This window comes from Amphiura filiformis, chromosome 11 (genome assembly GCF_039555335.1).
Source record: "Amphiura filiformis chromosome 11, Afil_fr2py, whole genome shotgun sequence".
In the NCBI taxonomy this organism is placed as follows: Eukaryota; Metazoa; Echinodermata; class Ophiuroidea; order Amphilepidida; family Amphiuridae; genus Amphiura; species Amphiura filiformis.
Genome location: NC_092638.1, coordinates 8004305 through 8026212, shown reverse-complemented (window position 1 = coordinate 8026212; position 21908 = coordinate 8004305). Strand labels below are relative to the sequence as shown.

Here is a 21908-nt window from a genome sequence, read left to right as displayed (position 1 = left end):
ACATTACTGAAGTAGCCTGAGGTCTATGGGGAATTCTGTCTCTTGGTACACATGATAACACATCGCTTAAAAGTATTACCAAATAGCGCCAAGCCCGCGAAAATGTGAGGTTTGTAATTTAAAATATGCACACACACGGCGTCAACATGGGGGGGTGATTATGCGAACACGCATCTTCCTCCATTTTAATTCCTATTAAATATTTAAAATACTAGGAATCATGACGAACGCCAGACAATTGATACGAAAATCTAAAATGGGGATGCGTGTATCCCAGACCCGTTTATCTGGTTTGGTTCAATGTCATTTTATGAAGTGTTTTGTGCCCGAAGTAGACAAAAACACCTGTTGCTAATTTATGCATACTCTTAAGCGTCCCCTCAAGGCCTCTCCATAAGACAGGGGATGGCCCGAGATGGTGTCTCACACTCTGTTCGGACCAATCAGATTATGAGTATCATGGTGGGTCATTAGCATATGTAATTGATTGGGTCTTTTTGTCCTGCGATTCAGATTGTAACGAGCTGAAAAATAAATACTTTGCCGTAAGAATGTACGATTTGAACTTACTTTTTCGCAAACCCCAAGTATACAGTCCATCTATGTAAATGTAAAATATTGTATTGTGATTTAATTGTATAAAATATTACAATATTAACATTATTTATTATGGATCCTGGCAATTAACTTCTGGGACTGCATGTGTTGTCTTATTCGTGCCTTGACGCAAAAACCTTGAAAGTCATGAAATTACATTTTTCACTTTTACGGATTTATTAGATGTTGAATATTCCAGATTGTTTGAGATATTAAATTGTAACTATGTCATACGTGACTTTTTTTTCGTAACAATGATCCCATAATATACTTGTTATTAATATTGCCCGATTAATTAACAATAATAAATAAATAGCCTAATAGGCCTAGACAGTAAAACCAACAACACATCAAATTAATGGATCGATCGTATCATGAAAAATGATATAACATGTTGACATGTGATTGAATGAAATGATAAATCAGATGATATTTGACCATCAGGGAAAAAGATAGACATGTATCACAAATTCATACATACTCACGATATAACGACGTTTCTGATTGGATTTGCTCCCTTTTTTTGCTGATCATAAATACCGTTATGGCCAGTACTCAGGGCATAAACCAGCTGCGCCACGCAGCATTGGAACCCAATTAACACTATCCACGATTTGCTAGTGTTGCGTACACGCGCATGTCACCGCGCCCATCTCACGCTCGGAGAGCAAAAGATGACGCGTATCACGCGCTGACTCCCAGCCGCTGAGCCATGAGCCAAGCTGCTTCCTGCAAGTAGGCCTACTCATTTTCTTCCAATTTATGATGGAAAACGGTATCGAAATGTTATTTAAACTTGTAAACCCTTATTATTTTCATCTGTATTGAATTGCTAAGAATGTTGGGTATGTATGAACGGGGGTTCATTCATAGGATTGAGGCATGATCGCTGTTTATGCCCTCGGCTCTCGCCTCGGGCATAAACAGCGATCATGCCCTCAATCCTATGAATGAACCCCTAAGTCATACTCGGATGATATTCACTTAGTTTTACAGATACCCGAGAACTTCGAGTTCCATTGCATCACGCAAAGCGTTTGCAAACTGTCGCGATGTCGGCCTGTTTTCCATGGGAGATCACTGGCCGGGATAACGGTGATCATCGGTCGGATGGCCCTGGGATGGCCCGTCATGACGGTTCATTTTTTCCCGGAGCTGCATTCAGAATAAAAGGCCAAGCATGCAAGGGGCGCTAAAGCAGTCACACTGGCTCTTATTATATTTTAAACTAACTTTGGCATTAAAACCCAAGTAAACCTATATTTTAATGATACATAGGCCTATCAATATTTTAAGAAATCGCAGAAGACAACCGTCAATGAAATAGTGAAATTTACGAGACTGAACTTCATGTGAGGCCTATCACTATTTACCCATAAAGCCTAGAGAATTTCTACTTCCACTTAAAACATATAAAAATAAGTCAAAATTTAAACTTAATGTTCTGATAGGCTAAATGAATTAGCACTGCAGTTTAGCCAACCTGTACCGCATATCATAACCTTATATTGAAAAGGAATTGCCCGGCGATGTCACTCAGATGATCAACATAATAAATACTGTGGGTGTAAATCATGATCAAAAACTCAATAATTCTCAAGTGTTTATTGACAAAGCACTTGACACTTGGTAATTTCATCAGCGATACATTATCATCAAGCGTGTTATACCGTGAGAGCGCGTGTTGTACCGGCCAGATCGCGGTAGCTTTGAGTCATATACCAAACACCCAAGAAAACTCGGGACAGCTGATTTAGACCACTTAAAGTCAACACGCGTGTTGTAATAATGGATTTTCAACACGCAAATAACACGGCAAAAATGCGTGGCACGCGGTCACTTACACGCCAGGTACTGTAGATATTGGCCCCTACAAGACAAACAAACATAAATGAAGGAACTGAGAAAACAAAACAACAATAAATATATTTTGGATTTGTATTCATTACAAAATAAGGGTGGTGCAACAATTATGTGTACCGGGTGGTGAATTCTCAAAATGTGCTACCAAAATTGCCCCCCCTTTGGCCTGCCAAAAAATCTTTGTCCCCCACCTCTATGATTCAGCACCCCGGGGTACACATAATTATTGCACCACCCCTATAACAAACAAAATAATAATAATTAATAAATGATAGACCCTGGCCTTGATAGAACCTAGAATAAAAAAAAATACAAAATACAGTAAACAAGAAATAAAAAATATGATATGAAAATTTGTTATGGTATTCTAAATTAAACATATAGTGGTATATGGATGGGTCAGTATATGGGTTTGGTATATGGGTGGTATTTTTGTCTTTTCAACTGGTATAGGCCTAGTCATGGGTGTCTATTCTATGTTGGTATATGCATCGGTAGTAAAAATCAGGTTTGAAGTGGTATAGCATTAGCCATGGGTCCTAGAAGTTTCATAATTTTGTAGTTTCATAATTTTGTAAATTTCTGGTCCTAGGCCTATATATATTTTTTTTAAATGTCAAGACATCAAGGCATTAATAGCTGTTATCATTACGATAAAGCTGATGGGTTGGCACATAGATAGCTATTAACCTTCTTTTTGAAGCTGGTCCGTTTCTCAATTCCAGGAATGTGCAGGCTGTAGATGGAATGAAAGAACCCTCAAAACATGTACAGTGTATTAAATCAACACAGCTCAAAGCTTTCTTCCATACAATGTGTGAATGTGATCTCTTAAATTGGATTTACTAGTAGGCCCATTATCACTCACCCACAACTAGTGCCCCAACACTTGTTAATAGAGTGATACTTTATATTTATAGCCTCCTGTCTGTTATTACCAATGTCATGGTTGTTAACAATTTCAGTGTGATTACCAACATGTTGATTCTTTTCAGTAGATTTTCAGTGTGATTAGCCCTAGGTTAAACTTTTCTGTGATGTTTCAGTGCATTTTCAGTGTTCAAAGTTACCCTAGACAAATCTGGACCATTCTCCTCTTGCCAATTTCTGTATTGAATATTCATTACCCTCATTTGCATGGTGCATAAAAAAGGATTCGTTTTCAGTGTGATTTTTCACACTGAAATTTTTTCAGCATATTTTCAGTGGTGGTGAAAATTTCAGTGTGATTTTCATTGTCAAGATTTCATAGTGAGAGGTGACAGGATGTCTGCTAAAGCACGGGAAGTCTGATATGCGATGGTACCCGTGTAGTCAACTATGGGTCTGACTTTATTTCCAGGCTTGTGGATCTTGGGAGTTCCATAAATCCTCGGGATGTTTTCCGCCGTGGGAAAAAGGAGATCATACTGAGATCTATTAATTTGACCATCTTTCTTTAACCTACTCAATATAGCCACTAACTCTCTTTTATAGCGTTGTGTAGGATCAGAAGGGAGGGTTTCATATGTTCTTTTATCATTAAGCATCTCAGATAATTTCTCCTCATATTCATGGACATCCATAATGACACTAGCTTTACCTTTGTCAGCTGGAAGAACAAGCACTGACTTTTCATTTTTGAGCTCATTAATTGCTTGTCTTTCTTCCCTTGTGATGTTGGATTTGGGGGGTTTAGAACTTCGTAACGCACCGGCCATTTCTGATCTAAGTACTGTAGCTTCATTATTATTATTTAACTTCGGCATGCTATTTCCGTGGCAATGATGTAATCCTCGTAAGGAAGCTTACTCGGTGACGGTGCGAAATTGAGTCCTTTGGCCAGAATGCTCTCTTGTGGTTTCGTGAGTTTGTGTTTGGAAAGATTAATCACCCATTTCTTCAACTGCTCGCCTCCTAATTCCACATTATCGGGTGTGTTTCTCCTTTGAATTTGAACATAATGTTGTTGTAACCGATCCAATTTTCGTGCATGCCGGCATTTTGTTTTGCAGAATTCACTTTCCGATTTTTTGGTCACAAGATCGGTCACATGTTTCGCTATATCCGAATCCTGGGGCAACCGCGTAAACAAAACATTCTCCGTTCGCGATTTTTCCATTTTAGTTGTAAACTACGAGGTGTGATATGTAAATCCTTGTAAACACAAGGTGATTCCTATGTCTGGCGATCTTCTTGCCTAAACTCTCTAAATCTCGTACTTTCTTGACAGTTTCTTGTCCATAAGTTGTTCTTAAGTCACTGAATAGATTCATCAGGTTTGAAGATAAATAAAATATACAATTTCTTCTAAACAAAACCAAATTTTACTCACTAGTTTGATGGTTTCAGTCACGTATATGATCCTCTACTGTGTGACATTTCTACACCCTCTGTGGTCGGGAATCGTCCAACCGGAAGAAGTGATCAACAATCAATATTCTGATGATGCTTTTCGACCATGAAAAGCGAAACCGTCAAACTAATGAGTAAAATTTGGTTTTGTTTATAAGAAATAGTATATTTTATTTATCTTCAAACCTGATGAATCTATTCAGTGAAACTAACAGGGATTTGGCGAGGGTGTCCCCTTTGACAGACGTGAGAAGTGGGTAAGTGAACTAGATGGAACAGCCCCGACCAAGAGAATATGCAATTTAATAATCTAGCATGAGGCAGCCTTGCATATGAAATTTTTTCTGCACCACACAATGAAATAGTCTCATCTAATAAGGCAAGGTTATCAGTTAGTCTGACTAGAGCCCAATTAGGTGAAATTGACAGATGCCAACTGCACTTTGTGCCTATACTGTCCTATAGATTTTTGTGGTGGAGAGGAAAATTGGGGGACTTCCCAGCCGATATATACATTGTAGTACCTGCACCGTGCACATAGAAATTTTTTGTCAGACGGTACATATTGGATGCTCTAATTTTAAGGCGGTGCATTTGCGTTGAATGTTAAAATAAAATCGCAACCAGATCACTGACATACAGCTGTTGGCAGCTGTGTACATTCAAATGAAATATTTACTATAGGTCATTATATTAGGTCAAGTATGATTTATATCTTGGTGTTATTATTATGATAAGTTACCATCAGGTCCTTTTGTACAAACAGAACAAAGTGCACAAACTTTCAAAAATGATATTGATGTTTACTTTGATTTTATTTCAAACTGGCATTGTAATTGGTAGGCTTAAATGAAATATTAAAGGGCTATTCAGAGATTTTCACATCCTGAGGATTGTAAAAATTATCACAATTCAGATTTTGGCACATTTGTTTATGTTAGTGTCATGTATGTGCTAACATACCCTGCTAGTAGTAAAACATTTTACATGAATTTTTAATTTTGCTAATTAAGTAGGAAATTAGCCACATGTACTTGTGTTTGAACTGGGCTTCAACTTTTTCAATGTTTTCCTTGTTTCTTGCCAAATATTTCATTTCAGAAATACCTAATGACTATTTCAATGACTTATCCTTTACTTTCAGGCAATTAATACACAATTCTTTTTTTTTTTCCACACTTTTGCTAGGATCACCAAATCGGCCTTTAAAGTTATGAGAATTGTAGATATCATGAAACTGGATTTTGATCTGACTACAGCCAGTATTTTTAGTTTTGCTCATCATTTTTTATGAGACAATACAATTGTCTATAAACTTTAGAAGTCACAAAGACAAGTATATACAAGTATACAATTTTGGAAAGGAAATGATGAAAGGAATTCAATTGCATCTTTAAAATTTGGAAAATAACCCATTTTTGAAAAAGGCCCAAAACATAAATTTTTGGGATTATGCTTCTTTAACAAAATATGAATGGAAAAAGATCAAAATTTTAATTTTATTCAACTTTTTCAGGAAATAACTTCATCAACATTATGCTGTAAACTCTTTGTCACAGTAATTTTGTTGACCATTGCCCGGGACCATTGTTAGGTCCTTCACTTTTCCAAGCATGAATAATATTTTGAATCGCTGTTATCTTTACATTTACATCAAGGGAAAGTTGATTAAAAGTTCTTTATCACAATTCAAAAATCTAAAACTGACTCATGACATTGTCCTCATTTTGCTGGATGTTTCTGAAACATGAAACCAACAGTTTGATCAGCTCTTAATCGACGGTCCTTATACCATCGTGCATTAATATCAATATATTTTCTTCCAAGAATTGTCTTGTGACAACTCGTCAGAAATGTCACAAATTATTGATCAAAGTCTTGCAACACACACAATATAGACCAGACATGTCAACTATATCACTCTTAATGTGGATCCATTTTTCGGCATATTCATAAAGATAACATGTCCTGCTGATTACAAGCTGATCAAAGTATATATGAGCTACTGCCTGGGTGACTGTTATTGCATGCCATCCATGCCAAGTTGCGTTCCTGGTTTGATGTAATCAACTGAACTTTGAACTTCCCACACTATCTCTATGAAGGTTTATTTAGTTGGGTTTGTTATTGTCAGCACTGAAACAAGAAAATAGAAATTACAATGTGTCAATATGTTGTCTCGCTACAAGTTACAATAGTTTGATGCTTTATAAATGTGCATTTTTGCTATTATATGACATATATATATATATATATATGCATGGGTCCAACAAGATCACAATTTGCATTCGATGAATAAAATTTGAGTTTACCCTTGCCAAATTACTCAATTCTTTACACATCTGATATTTTCTTTAGTGATGTCAGAGACAAACTGAATTTGCTTAGTGCAGTGGTTCCCCCAGGAGTGGTTCTCAATAGGTGGACTTCATGCCTGATATGGTGGTTTCCCGGGGTGTCACTCCCATTGTGGCCTGTACACCATCCGTGATAATCAACTTTTGAAAAGCACCCTAAACAAGGATTTAACCCTTGGCTAAAACAATACCCTAAACAGGGATTTTCAAACCCTAAACAGGGATTTTATTCCTTGCATAAATTTCATACCCTAAATTTCATTTCCGCGTATTAGCCATTGCAATTTTGCTACCTTTTTCCGATTTTTCATGTTTTGACACCTAAACACGATACGGACGATCGTGCCTACCCACGAAAAAACTACCCTTTTTACACGTTTTTATTATCGCGGATGGTGTACAGGCCACAATGGGAGTGACCCCCCGGGGGTGGTTTGCCTGTGAGAAGCTCTGAAATGTACAGTAAATATAGTAAAACAAGGTGTATTTGGCCCTCAAACACTTATCTTTGTGTGGCCCTCTAAGACGAGCATGCAAATGTAATTGAGAACCCTTGGCCTAGTGGGCAGTGCTCACCTTGTTGTATAGTAGGTCGTGACCTTGGGTCAATATCCCAACACTCAAACATCAAATCTGCTAGGTCATCAGGACATTCAAGTGGAATATCAGGCTTTAGATTATTTCTACCAACTCTGAAAACAATAGCTTGTGGTTCAATCCCATCAAATGGTGGCTTCCTTGTGACGATCTCCAGAAGCAGCATCCCATAAGCATAGATGTCTGAGTATACCGAAAACAGAGATCGATCAGCATAATTGGTTCTAATGATCTCTGGTGCCATGTGCCCATAAGTCCCTTTGGTGCTTGAAGTGGTAAGCGATCGATTGAACTTTCTGGACATCCCATAATCACTCAGCTTTAGAAGATTATCTTGGAAGAGCAAGCAGTTGGGGGCCTTAATGTCCCTGTGCAGGAACTTTCTCTCATGAAGATATTGAATTGCCAGGGAAGACTCCTTTGCCCACCTTCGGAGGAGATCTTCTGGCACAGGTGTGACAGAGGGATCTTTAGCAAGGTACTGACGCAGTGTACCATTGGGAGCATACTCAAGTAGAATGATAGTGGTAGGTCCTTTTTCATAGACTCCTAAGAATTCCACAATATGAGGATGATTAAGCTGCTTCATGACTTCAACCTCCTCCTTGAGTAAGTCATTGTTCACACTCTTAGCTGCGGTTTCAGTGTGTCCTTTGTAGGGCTTTGTGAACACTGCACGGTGGACTACTGCAAAACCACCCTCGCCTAACTTTTCTGCAAAAGTGATGTTGCTGACGTCGATTACGTCTGGAGAAGCCATATTTGCTACAGAATGAAAGAATAAGCCAATGAAATACATGTTTGATGAAGTGATGGCTTTAACATGTATTTACATGTATGTACAATCAAGTAAACTTATTGAAATATATAGAAATACATGATGGGATCAAACATGGACTAGAAAAGTGAAAAATCTTATTGAGTGTCTGAAGTATTGGCACCACAAAATATTACTCGCTGTGGAGTGATAACACTGAAAGATTGTATTTTATTAGTGGTGTATGCAACATATACATGTCCCTCTAAATGGCTCAGAGTGTATTAGATCAAGACATCAAAGTATTTAAAACATGTTCTCTTATGAAGATCACTGGGATGGATAACAGAGAGATCTGTAAAAGAGATGTCCGGATAAGAGAGGTTGATTTACTTACATTGAAACCTAACTTGCTGTAAAACTTGCCTGTCACACAACAATGTATCATAGAAGTCAGCAAACAAGTCCAATCACAAAATCTAATCTTTCACTGTTTGAATATGATCCGTTGACTGTAGTCGGGGTGTTTGATCAACTTTGAACTTCAGCTTCTTCCTGTAAGCGATGATTGTGAGATATATTTTCCACAGAGAAGAAAAATAACATTCACAGTTGAAAAGTGAAACAAAGGGTGACAAGAAAGTTTTTGTGTAGGTGTGTACCAAATCAAAATGCAAGAAACTACTCCTGATTGCTATTTTTTTGGAAGTTAGTAATAGTGGTAACTCAATTTTCAACATTTCCAACTTTGGCCTGAATGAATCAGATCAGGACACATATATGCATGAAAATGCCCCCATCAGAACTCTTGCCCCTGGCAGTTTACCTCCTGTAAAAACCCAAAATTACCACTTCATGCGACAACTTTGCGCAAAACTGTTTGAGTTTTGCCCTCCCCTGAATTCACATTTCCCCAAATGCGCCCCCAGTACATAGATGTGTATCATAAACATGTACTTGTTCATCTCAAATATGCACACACTTAATGTAAGATTGAAGGCAAAATAATCCACTGGTGCACTTTTTTTACCATCCATGAGTGACATAAAGACATGGCAGAGTCAGGGGTGTTAAGGACACCATATTATGCAGTAACCAAGCCAGACATCAATAGACTTGGGATGCCACCCCTACCACCCGCCTTCATCAAGATGATAATTTGACAATATGGGTTGTTTTATAATCAGGGTACATTTGGGCTGAGCACCATATTGTGCCCTGTTTCAAATATTAGATTAACTTGTGATTAAAAGTTGCCATGCCTAATTATTGGCCCCTATTAGTTCCACCTACAGCCACAAAGAAACTGTTTGAAATGCTTAGCAAATGATGAAAATATACATTTCTGTATGATTTTGGGACAAAATAGCCGTCTCATTTGACCTTTGTGAACTTTGCAAATGATATATCACTGCCAGCAATACCATAAAAACATATTTTGGCAGTTCAGAAGTAATGTTTGAAACACGATTGTTCAAAATTGAGAACCACGTAAGATTGCGACTGTTTCATTAATTATACCATTTCTTCAAATTTATGTTGAAAATTCCGTCAAAAAATGTCCTCTCCGAATACAAGCTCGTAATCCATAGTTAAAATTGACCCAAGACTAAAATTATATTTTCTTGAAAAACACTTATATATATCCTACAAACTCATAATAAACACTTAGTCCACTTACACTTTGTTTCCATGTATCACATGTTTGAAAGTTGGACGTCAGGTTTCCGCCAAAAAGTGTCCTCTCCGAAAAATGGGTATACAGAAACATGTGTATCAAAAACATGTTTCTGTCATAACTTGAAACTCTGAACACTTGACGCCTAAAAATTTTACAGATTTCCTATTTGACCCATCTACAACACAAAAACGAATAAATTGAGGAAAAACTAGACACTTCATTTTTCACCCCCAGTGAGACAATCTGTGTACCCTGATTGTAAAACAACCCATATGCAAGGGTGAAAATAAACAGGCTATAGGCCTTGTTTCAGGCCTGTGTAGCCCATGATACAAGGCTACACTTCTTGTTCTGAACCATAGCCTGTCACAGTATTCTATACATATTACGATGCCCTGGAAAAGGATATGGTGAACTAAAATTGGGTCTCTCATCAATTTGAGGACATAATTTGAGCTATTATTGTTGAACGCTAATGAATAGTACCATTGTATATTAGACCACCATGTTTGGCTTAAATTCTGACTTACTAAATAAAAAAGTCCTATGTTGTAAAAGTGACTCCCAGTTGTGACTAAATTTAGGTGATCCAGGACTCACTTAGAGAAAAGCTCTTATTTTCACCCTTGGCTATGTGACTTAGGATCAACTTCCCAATCACATGACTCGATCCAGAGGTGTAAGTCTTCCGGAAATTCCTGCAATTCCGGAAATGTGGCAAAAAAAATTAAATATTTTTTCTTTACATTTTCGGACTTGGATGATGATAATTGAGTTAAAAAAACCTCTTTTTGAGCGGGTGATACCCTTCAGCCTATTCCCCGGACAACCTCCCGTGCACCCCAGAAGTCTTGAAATTTGGTGAGGTGCTTGCCTTAGGCTCACACGTTTTTCGTGCAGGGAGTGGATCGCTACCTCACTTACACCTCTGTCGATCATGGAAAAAATGCCAACCAGTAACACCCATCGTTGCACATATTCCACTGTGTAAAAAAATAAAATTCTGTTTGCTTGTGTTAAAAAGTTAAAATTTTCTTAAAATATGGCGAAGTCCAAACTCTCATCTAAAGTCTTTGATATCTCACCTGGGGCTGAGTGGTTAAAATGTGCCCAAAATAGACCCTATCAAACGGTAACAATTGAAATGGCAGACATGTTGGTTTTAAGTTCTAAGTGACAGAGGGACAAGTCTCTAGTTTGATGGATTCCACAACCATTCATACATCACCTGTTCTTTTGTATTATTATGCAAATTTCGCTGTGGTACATTACAGAGGGCAGAATTTTATTTAAATGAGGATGAGTGACGTATACCATTTTTCACCCATTGCGCATATCATGGGGCAGCTTCAAATTGCTAGTGTTCACTCAAAGCACTAGCGTACACATGCACACGCTTAATGACGCCACATAGATGTGCGCGTGAAACAGCTGCCTCGGCGCATTGATGTCACTACCACATTAGGGTGGAAAATGGTATTCGATAGGGTCTATATTATTCTAATCAAAACCGAAATTTACTTTTGCTTTTCATGGATGAAAAGCATGAATATTGATTGATGATCACTTCTTCCTGGTTGGACAAATCCCGACCACAGAGGATGTAGAATTGTCGCCGATCAGTTCAGATATTTGACTTAAATGAAATGAATGGGGATGACAGGCCCACTATCTAAGTCACATATATGATCCTCAAAAATTCTACACCCTCTGTGATAAGGATTCCTCCAACTGGAAGATGTGAGCACTATAGAATATTGATTGATGATCACTTCTTCCTGGTTGGACAAATCCCGACCACAGAGGATGTAGAATTGTCGCCGATCAGTTCAGATATTTGACTTAAATGAAATGAATGGGGATGACAGGCCCACTATCTAAGTCACATATATGATCCTCAAAAATTCTACACCCTCTGTGATAAGGATTCCTCCAACTGGAAGATGTGAGCACTATAGTTTGATCAGCTCGTAATCGGCGGGCCTTATAACATCGCGGATCAATGTCAATCTATTTTATTTTGAGAACTGTCTTGTGACAACTCGCCAGAAGTATCACAATTTATTATTTAAGTCCTATACTTTGTCTATACTTTATTTGACACACACAATATAGATACATCAAAAATATCACTCTTAACCTGGGTCTATTTTTCAGCATAGTGGTCAAAACCTAACAATTCCTGCTGATTACAAGCTGATCAAACTAGAATCAATATTCTGATGATGCTTTTCGTCCATGAAAAGCTAACCGTCAAACTAGTGAGTAAATTTTGCTTTTATTTAAAGGTGGCATGATAGTGTTTTTGTCATAAAATCACAGGGGCCTCCCTACCCTAGGCACACACATTTTATTGAGCATGCTCAGAAACTGTACTGGCCTTTGACCCCCTGTGGAGCTGGGAGCCTACCTGGGTCCGAGTGGCTAAAATGTTCCCATAATAGATTAATTTTTCATGTTTTTGCATAAAACTAGGGACCCAAGTCCCCTTTTCCCTGGGGCTGGATACGCACATGCTGAGGATAGTGTTGTGGCACATACTTAGAAATAACTACACATCAGAGTTAATGATGATTACAATTGCACATTCAATTTATTGCACGCATCAGATATATATAGAAATATATTTATTTTCCTGAGATATTTGTCTAAGAAGCTCTTAGATATAGATATAAGGCAAATACAAAGTATGGTATAAAGCTTTTTGCCACAGTGAGATTTAAATAAATTTATGTGAGTTTTGCGTACTGCATCTACTCAGTGTAAAGTTACAGTCATAACCATGCAGTGATGGGCATGAGGATTCCCCAAATACAAAAATATGTGTTCCGCTGCCCTTCCTCTCCCCTTTGAAATAAGTCTCCAAATCACTGAAAATTTTGCTATTTGGGGCTAAAATTGTCCCACTAGAAAAACTTTTTTCCCCCTTAATACACACTGGAAAACCATTGGACCAAGCATTCCCAAGTTATGGCTCACCTCAAAGGTTTCCATAAACTGTCTATTTTCTCTCAAAATTGACCAAACAGGGGGAGCTTTTAAGGGCTCAGATAGCGATGTTTACACATTTTTTTTTTTTTACCTGAGAGGACATCAGGCATATCAAATTGCATTTTGAATATGAGGAAAGTCCTTCTGATTATCAAATAATTTAGATTATTTGAAATTCATGATATAATATAATACACATTTTATGATGAAAATTTTTAAAAATTGATATTTTTGAAATTTAACAGTCCTCGAAGTAAATTATATAAATCTAATGATATGTACTAAAGTGTATGTAGCTGGGATGAAAAGCCGTCCATCATATGGAAATTTTGACCTTTCATATTGAAGATATTGATTTTTCCCAAAAACACCCAAAAAAATGAAGCCATTTTGAGAAAAAAATGTTTTTATGAAAGGACAAACTTTTCAAATGATCGTCGGCTTTTCATCCCAGCTACATACACTTTCAGTGCATATCATTAGATTTATAACGTTTACTTCAAGGACTGTTAAATATCAAAAATACAAAATTTAAATAATTTGCCATAAAATTTGTATTATATCGCAAATTTAAAAAAATAAAATTATTTGATAGCGGAAGGACATTCCTCGTATTCAGAATGCAATTCGATATGTCTGATGTGGTCTCAGTTCCCACAAAAAATACTGTGTAAACGTTGCTATCCGATTCCTTAACACTTGTTTTTATTTTTTAAGAAGTCCCCATCAAGTATAATGTTTTTGAAACCCTGGGGGAATGTCAATGTTTTTGACAGTATGTTTCAAGCAAATTAGATGAAAAGTTGATATTGCATTTCAAATCTTATTATTTGATGGCCAAATTAAAGCTTTTGCACCAAACCTATCACCAGGTAAATTGTGTGCATTAACCCTAACCCTCCTAAATACTACAAAATACTACTTGATATATGCGCTGTTCGTGCATGCATCCCACGTGGTGTGATGACGCAATCGCCCTAAGTGATATATAGGCACGGTTTCGCTGGCCAGCAAAGCCCAAGACCCGTGGCAAAGTGTCGCCGACCGAGTGCTTGGCATGCAAGGGTCTCGGGTTCGAATCCCACCCAGAGGAAACAACTTCTTTCCTTCTTTTCTCTCTTTATTCTTTCCTTCTTTCCCTTCCCGTCGCCAAAAGCCCTTAGGCGGTTAGGGTTAGGTTACCACTATCGAAACTCAGTATAGGCTTCCTTAACCCTAACCCTCCTAAATACTACAAAATACTACTTGATATATGCGCTGTTCGTGCATGCATCCCACGTGGTGTGATGACGCAATCGCCCTAAGTGATATATAGGCACGGTTTCGCGGCCAGCAAAGCCCAAGACCTGTGGCAAAGTGTCGCCGAACGAGTGCTTGGCATGCGAGGGGTCTCGGGTTCGAATCCCACCCAGAGGAAACAACTTCTTTCCTTCTTTTCTCTCTTTATTCTTTCCTTCTTTCCCTTCCCGTCGCCAAAAAGCCCTTAGGCGGTTAGGGTTAATAGAATGTTCAAACTTCAATGACACATTGTAATTGTCATGCTGTTCATTGTTAAGAGTATTTTGCTTGTGAAGTTTCAATCAATCACAATCTTCAATGCATGATAACATGCTGGAATCCTTGTGTATTCATATTTTTGGTAATTACCATAATTTTTTGAAAAGAAACTGACTTGAATTCTACTGCCAATGCAGGGGTAGAGTGTCAGCACCCCCCCATTCATTAGAGAATAAACAATAGGAATTTTTATTTTGACTATCCTCTACCGTGTGATAGACAACAGGCAGGTCCAATATTTTGAGTAGTGGATACGATACTGCTTGCATGCCATTCTATATCAATACACGGTGTTATGGGTCTTATTTTTTCCACCTTACATAAGCCGAACAAACTTTAACTTGGTGCCCTGATACACTCTGAGATAGCCCAATAGAGCCCCCCCCCCAAAGGCTCACTTTACTCATAGTTATGGGGTGTTGCGATCTGTGAACTGAGCTATAATGTGTCTCGTCTGTAAATAATGCCATGTTGGATTTTGCAGTGCCAAATTCTAATTGTGTGTGCTAACCTAATCCCGCAGGACATATACACACATGTAGAAGGGTGATTTGTCCATTTGCTGGTGACGCTGCAACCACGTAAACGCACTAGCTGATTTGAATATGCCACTGCAATATCCGACATGGTGTTAGCTCTCAACTTGAGACAAGACACTCTATAGTTCTATTGCCCTTGTGATAACTGTTTCCTGATACATACCATACTATGATCAACATCGTAATATGTGAGCATTGTTTTGTTTCTTGTTATTCCAACTTACGTCTGACGTCTGCGTAAATTCACAAAACCGCCTGTCAGTCACGCAATATGCAAAGTACAGTTCGCATAGTTACGGCATCAAAGTTGTGTGTATGCTATTATATATCAATATACAATGTTATGAATCCTATTACAAGCTGATCATAGTATACAACCACCTTATAAGAGGTAGCATCCTAAGTATCTGACCCACCAGGAAATAATATTGGCAGCCATGTATCATCCCATTCATCCTCATGCATCATTCTTACTTTTCCACTCGTGGTGGAATAAGTGGGGCATTCAGGTTCATTGGTAAAGACAATCCCACCTACAAGCCTTTTTATTGTGATTAAAATCACTGCTTTCTCAGTTGGAATTGCTGGTTTTGTTGATTGCTTTGCTAAAGATTCTTTTGACCTCTGTTGTTTCTGCTGTTTGCCTTTTTTCTTTGTCTGTACTGGTTCTGAAGGTTCTTGATCTAATGGCTCGGCATTAGCTGCTGCTGAATCGTGGGTCTTTTCTGACTGTCTTCAATATGTCCTGCACCACTGCAGACATTTTGCAGAGTTGATTGACTTGTTGCAGATGTTCCTGGTACTGCTTCATCACTCAACAGTGCAGATGTACCTGAACCTTGCCTTTGGAGAATACCTGTCGAAGCAGCTTCTGTCATCAATGGTCCAGGTTTTTGTTGTTCATTAGGAATTGTGATACCAGTTTCTTTCTTTTTTAACTTTACTGGGATAAATTGTAAATCCCAGTGTGTTCCTCTGTGTACATCGCCCTTTGTGAGCCTCCTACCATGTTGAATCCAAATCATTTCTTTGATTTTTCCTTCAACTCTGTTGAAGAAGTTGAATCTATCACCAATCAACTCACAATCTTGGCCACAAACTTCACCATGATCATTAATACCAATGTACAAATGACCACCAAATGTATTAGCAAAAGCAGACACATAATGTCGCATTTCATCCAAAATAGTTTTCACCAAATTTTTGGAGTCATCAAACTTCTTGAATTCAAGGAATTCTTGCTCATGTCCAAACTTATAGCCTTCATTGAAGTTTGATGGATTCAGTGGACTCTCAAGTTGGTGTTGTATTTCATCTCGTGCAATGTCACATAATTTGGCAGATTTAGTTACTTCTTTGTTTTCTTTGTTTCCTCTGGTATATGCATGTGTACAAAAATGCAGTGGTAGTTTACCACTAGGCCTATGTTTCAGCATGATTGTTCTGACTCTGTCATGATGAATATCACCTGTGATTGATGAGAAGTCCTTTCGTAGTGTCAACCCATACTTTGTAACAAGGTTTTGATCCAGTAATTTCTTGTCAAAGTCCTCTTCAATGTTAACTCCAGGCAGGGTACAGTTGACCAGGTTAACATTCCCATCTTGGTTTCCATTGTGTGCTGCCAGAACAGCTTTTGTGGCTGCCTCAAGACCAGAGCATTTGATGTCATATTGCACTTTCTCATTTATCTCACATCTAAAAAATAAAATAAAAGAAAGGTGAAAAAACGAAACCAAATCATATTGTAATATTGATCATCTTGATGCTCTGAAAATGAATGAATATAAGGGCATTTGTAAGAATTACTTTTCTTCAAAGATTTATATACCCAACTTTTTTTGTGTGTGTTTTCATTTATATTTGTCATCTTGTGGTTACAAATCGATTTGCATGTACATGCGTTGGACACTACGTGCAGAGCAGAGCACATCATGCACCTGTAGTTGTGTGTCAACATGGTGTTTTGCATTTACATGTGAAGGATTTAATGCTGAAGGCCTGTACCTACAAGATGGCGGGCATATAAGATGTCACAATAATTACTTCTATTACACTGTAAATGAGGTGTTTTGATGCTAAACACAAAGCTAAACACCATCTTGTACACACTTTCTAAACATATTTAATTGCTAAACATGTTTAGATAATTAGGCGTTTTGATGCTAAACACAAAGCTAAACATATTTAATTGCTAAACATGTTTAGATAATTAACATCTAACCATCCGTTTTAATACCTAAACACAAGGCTAAACACTTTCTAAACATGTTTAATGCTAAAACATGTTTAGTATCGTCCAAAATGTTTAGCACTTAAACATGTTCATCAAATCAATGTGATTTATTCAAGTGCAGGTTAAATCCATTTGGATTAACTTCATTAAAGGCTACACGCCCTGTAGAAACACAATTACAAACAGCAAAACATGCACAAATATTTTCCTGCAATAAAATTTTATTTAACAAATTGATAAAACACAAAATTGATAAAACACGAATTGAATTACATTCATAACTTGGTCAAATTCAAATTGCATTATTAATGGCTATTATTTACTAAAAGATCCATTTACTAGTAATTGCTTATACAGGGGGCATCAAAATAGTACCCAGGTATTTTGGCATTCCAAACAATATTATTACATGTATTAAAGGAGTGTATCCTGATCGACAGCCTCATCCCAAATTTTTTCTATGAAAATTGAGTTTTTGGTATGAGAAGAAAGCTTATATTTTCCCCAGAACTAATTTTTTAGCCCTAAAACTGTTATGAACAAATATGTCTGAAACAGTGGTCGACCACGATAACGGCAATGGGGGAATTGCCACTTTGCCACCCATTTCTGTCAAGACCCATTTCTTCCATTGCCATTTGGGCCAAGACCCATTTCGTCCATTGCCCTTTGGGCCAAGACCCATTTTAAATACAAATAAAATAAATAAATTTTGGCCAATGCCGTTTGGGCCAATGCCATTTCGGCCAAGGGTTAGGATTAATGTTTTAAGGTTAGGGTGACAAAATGGGTCTTGGCCCAAATGGCATTGGACAAAATGGGTCTTGGTCCAAATGGTAATGGTATTGGCCAAAATGGCATTGGACGATGGCTATTGGCCAAAATGGGAATTGGACCAAGTGGTGTTGGACGAAATGGGATTGGACGAAGTGGCAGTAAACCAGGCAAAGTTCGATAAGCACAGCGTTCTGTGGTTGCTTGGTTTTCTGCTTTTATTATCATACCCACTGGATCAATATCACTCAAAATTTGTAAATTGACATTTTTGGTGATGTTTCCATGATAAATTGAAAGGGGCATTAAATGAATATAAAGATCTGAAATCCTGAGCAGAATAGTATGCATATTTAACAAGATTAAAATAAAGTCACTTGAATCAATTAATGTTGCAAGCAATAGGCCAGCATAATTATTTCTTCATAAAAGAAGTGCCACTTATAATGTTATCTCCAAATTTCATATACTTAACTTCCTACAAGAGAGAAAATCAGAACAATAATGAAGTCTTCATGAAAGTTCATCTGTGTTGGTATAAATCATAATGTAGATTTTAACTTTTGATCCAAACACAAAAATATAATTACCTCGGAATTTTCAGATGGTACTCCATCTTTCATCAGCGAGTGTTGTTGACTGACTGTATCAGGAATTAACCGTCTCGACCTTTGACCTGATAACAGCTTCATAGACTCCTGAAAGTCTGTGTCGGCCCCCATCTTTATTGAGTGATGGCTGATTGGCTTTTGCATTCATATTGAATCCCCCGGACATTCTGTTGACATCGACAAAGTTCGCATTTTGGACAGAGATGTGGTTTGAACGTGGAGGCAAAAAGCGATCTACATAAAAGCCAATCGGCCATCACTCAATAAGGTCAGGGGCCGACACATACTTGCAGGAGTCTATGAAGCTGTTATCAGGTCAAAGGTCAAGACGATCGATTCCTGATACAGTCAACAATACTCGCTGATGAAAGATGAAGTACCATCTGAAAATTCCGAGGTAATAATATTTTTGTGTTTGGATCAAAAGTTAAAATCTACATTAATAATGAAGTGGGTTAATCTTAAAATTGTTGATAACATGCAACAGGTATGTAAAGGTGAATGGTTGAAAATTGGGTAACATTTTAATACACCCCATATAGAACCTTAACACAATGCTTAGGGGCTGTGCAAATCAAAATGTGTTCTTAGGAGAATCTGATAAAATGTTCACCCTGATACTAGCGTTATTAACGCTAGTATAAAATAACGCTAGTATCAGGGTGAACATTTTATCAGATTCTCCTAAGAACATATTTTGATTTGCAAATCAAGTTTTAAAAAATAGCTCCATGAGCTTATTGGTCATCCGTTCACTGTGATGCAATATCTTGAGATCAGATGAATAATCGCTACAAATAATCAGGTGGGAATTTCCCACACTTACATTAGGCTAAACAATAATAGTTCGTTTCTGGTTCAACTTCTTCTTGAAACATGTTTGAGACTTAACACATATAAAGCACCAAGAGGAGTTTCAGTTTGGGACACCAAAGTCAAATTGTTAACACTGTAGCATTAGAGGTCAATGAACTTTCCAACTGGAGATTTGTGTGGTGTTTTATGGCAAAATTGGGGAGTGCATTTTTATCAGTAAAACATTTGAACACCAAACTGAAATTTCTCATGTAAGCTTTTATTGACCTGACATCTTTCATACCTAAAGCATTTAATAGCTTCCATGCTATGTCAGTTTTCAGGGGCCAAATTAATGTCAGGCTAACTTTTTGCAAACTTTGTACATTGTGTAATCTTTTAGTTTTAAAGACTTTAATTTCACTGCAAAATATTAAGTGTGGGTAGACTACAACCTCAAAAAACGTTTATCTAAAAACCACTCAAAGTTCAAATGTCAAACTGCATATTGATGTTCTGTTTCTGATATCAACTTGCCGGTAACTCAGCCAAAGATACTTTTGCACACACGTGTGTAAATGGCACTTTTATGGAAGGAATGTTCATCCAGCAACACATGTTGTTGCACAAATCCAAGGAGGTTGTATGCTTTGGGGTATGTCTTATCCCAACAATAATACACAAACACAATCATATTGACCATATTGGTAATGTTGTCTCCCACGATTCTGATTGGTTTAACCTTTTTCAGCACTAAGTATCCTTCGTAAGTCCCTGTTGAATGGTTGATGATTATCAAATGAGGAGCATCCCCAAACTCCATCTTAGATTGGATAGATTGAAACTCCCTGGGCTGAAAATGAAATGAAACATTGGGAAAAAAGAAAGAAACAAAAAATCATTAACAACAGTGCAAAGGGCAAAAATAACAATGCATTGTGTCATGCAGGAGTTCAGGATCCTGAAGTAGTGTATTGATTTTCATTGCTACAACATGTTATCAGCTTCAAACCTCATTCAGAAATATTACAATAAATCTGTTTCTTGCCATTATTTCACGTCAGGGATGGCATTAACTCAAGTTTGGGGGTGAATCACTCACCACAATTACATTTTCAAGCTTTTTCACTCATAAATTTTGTAACTTCAGTAGTTTCACTCCCGAAATATGAGCAACATTGTGGGTGCATGATTGATTGGCAAAATCTGTTCATTCACATAGTAGCAGAACTAAAAAATGATTAAATATTTTTCACCTCCAAAATTTCATTTTCACCCACCATATTTGGTTTTCATGCGAGTTCGGGAGTGAAAAATTACCCCCAACTTTCAATCCTTAATGCTAACCCTGTTTCATGTTGGCAATAACATCCATCAATTGCAATATGTTAAGCTTGCCTATGATTTGATAGATCCTTCTGATGTTGCATAGATATGGGCTTAATTGTCACAATTACTCACAATTCTTATTCAGTCGGTGTGATGCACAAAAATCTCGTCATTTGATTGGATATTCGCTCGTTTAACCTAATCATGTATGAGACCGTAGATGACAGGCAACGCAGTGACCGCGTCTATAGCAACAGTGTCGCGTACCTTAGCGCGCGGAATGGCATAATACGCGAACACGCTACATTACGCGCACCTAAATATGCTCAATTTACCAGAGTGACTGCTGTGCGCTGTTGACTGATATATTGATATTGATCTCAATTTCATCATTACTTCCCTCCCACCTTTCCATGGTTGCTTATTTTCATGCATTTCAAATTTGTAATTTGAACAGTTTTCAAATAAGGAATGTTTGTACACAAGACACTTACTGTTACAACTTTGATGGCATCCGGAATGTCCCATTTCTTTTCCCAATTTCCCTTCAGGATTTGTTGTAACTTCATCAATACAGACAAGTCATCCACCTGCAAATCATGTAATATATTAAATTAATTAATACATTCTATTCTGCTCACAGTGACATTTGTCTTTGCTTGCATGATATCTGGGATAGTTTCATTTGTTTGTCAGATGTGCAAAATTCAGTGCTATCAGATGGTATTTCTTTGTCTGATCCCTAGCATTACTACATGTGCACAGATGAGCTCATGTGACTATATAGAAGGGATATACAGTGGCAACTCGTTAACAAGTAACCTGATAACACAGGATTCCTGATAACAAGTAGTACTTTACTAGTCCCGAGATGGTATTTAGCATAATGA

The 21908-nt window shown here is 37.5% G+C and overlaps 3 protein-coding genes across 3 annotated transcripts in view; 1 reads left to right on the top strand and 2 right to left on the bottom strand.

The window, feature by feature from the left end:
• The window catches only part of LOC140163447 (E3 ubiquitin-protein ligase CHFR-like), a 129076-nt gene that overhangs the window by 43459 nt on the left and 63709 nt on the right, over positions 1 to 21908 (top strand). The window lies entirely within an intron of this gene.
• On the bottom strand, positions 6889 to 8509 carry LOC140163914 (mitogen-activated protein kinase kinase kinase 9-like). The gene is made up of 2 exons (XM_072187219.1): positions 7728 to 8509; positions 6889 to 6930 (listed from the first exon to the last, which is right to left on the bottom strand). Exons 1-2 carry the CDS (start codon positions 8506 to 8508, stop codon positions 6902 to 6904), a joined length of 810 nt encoding a protein of 269 aa, XP_072043320.1. The 5' UTR covers position 8509; the 3' UTR covers positions 6889 to 6901.
• Positions 14894 to 21908, bottom strand: part of LOC140164114 (uncharacterized) — a 38555-nt gene continuing 31540 nt past the window's right edge. Inside the window, exon 8 of the mRNA XM_072187359.1 lies at positions 14894 to 16971. Coding sequence (XP_072043460.1) covers positions 15957 to 16971 — 1015 coding nt within the window. The 3' untranslated portion in view covers positions 14894 to 15956. The remainder of the gene's footprint in view (positions 16972 to 21908) is intronic.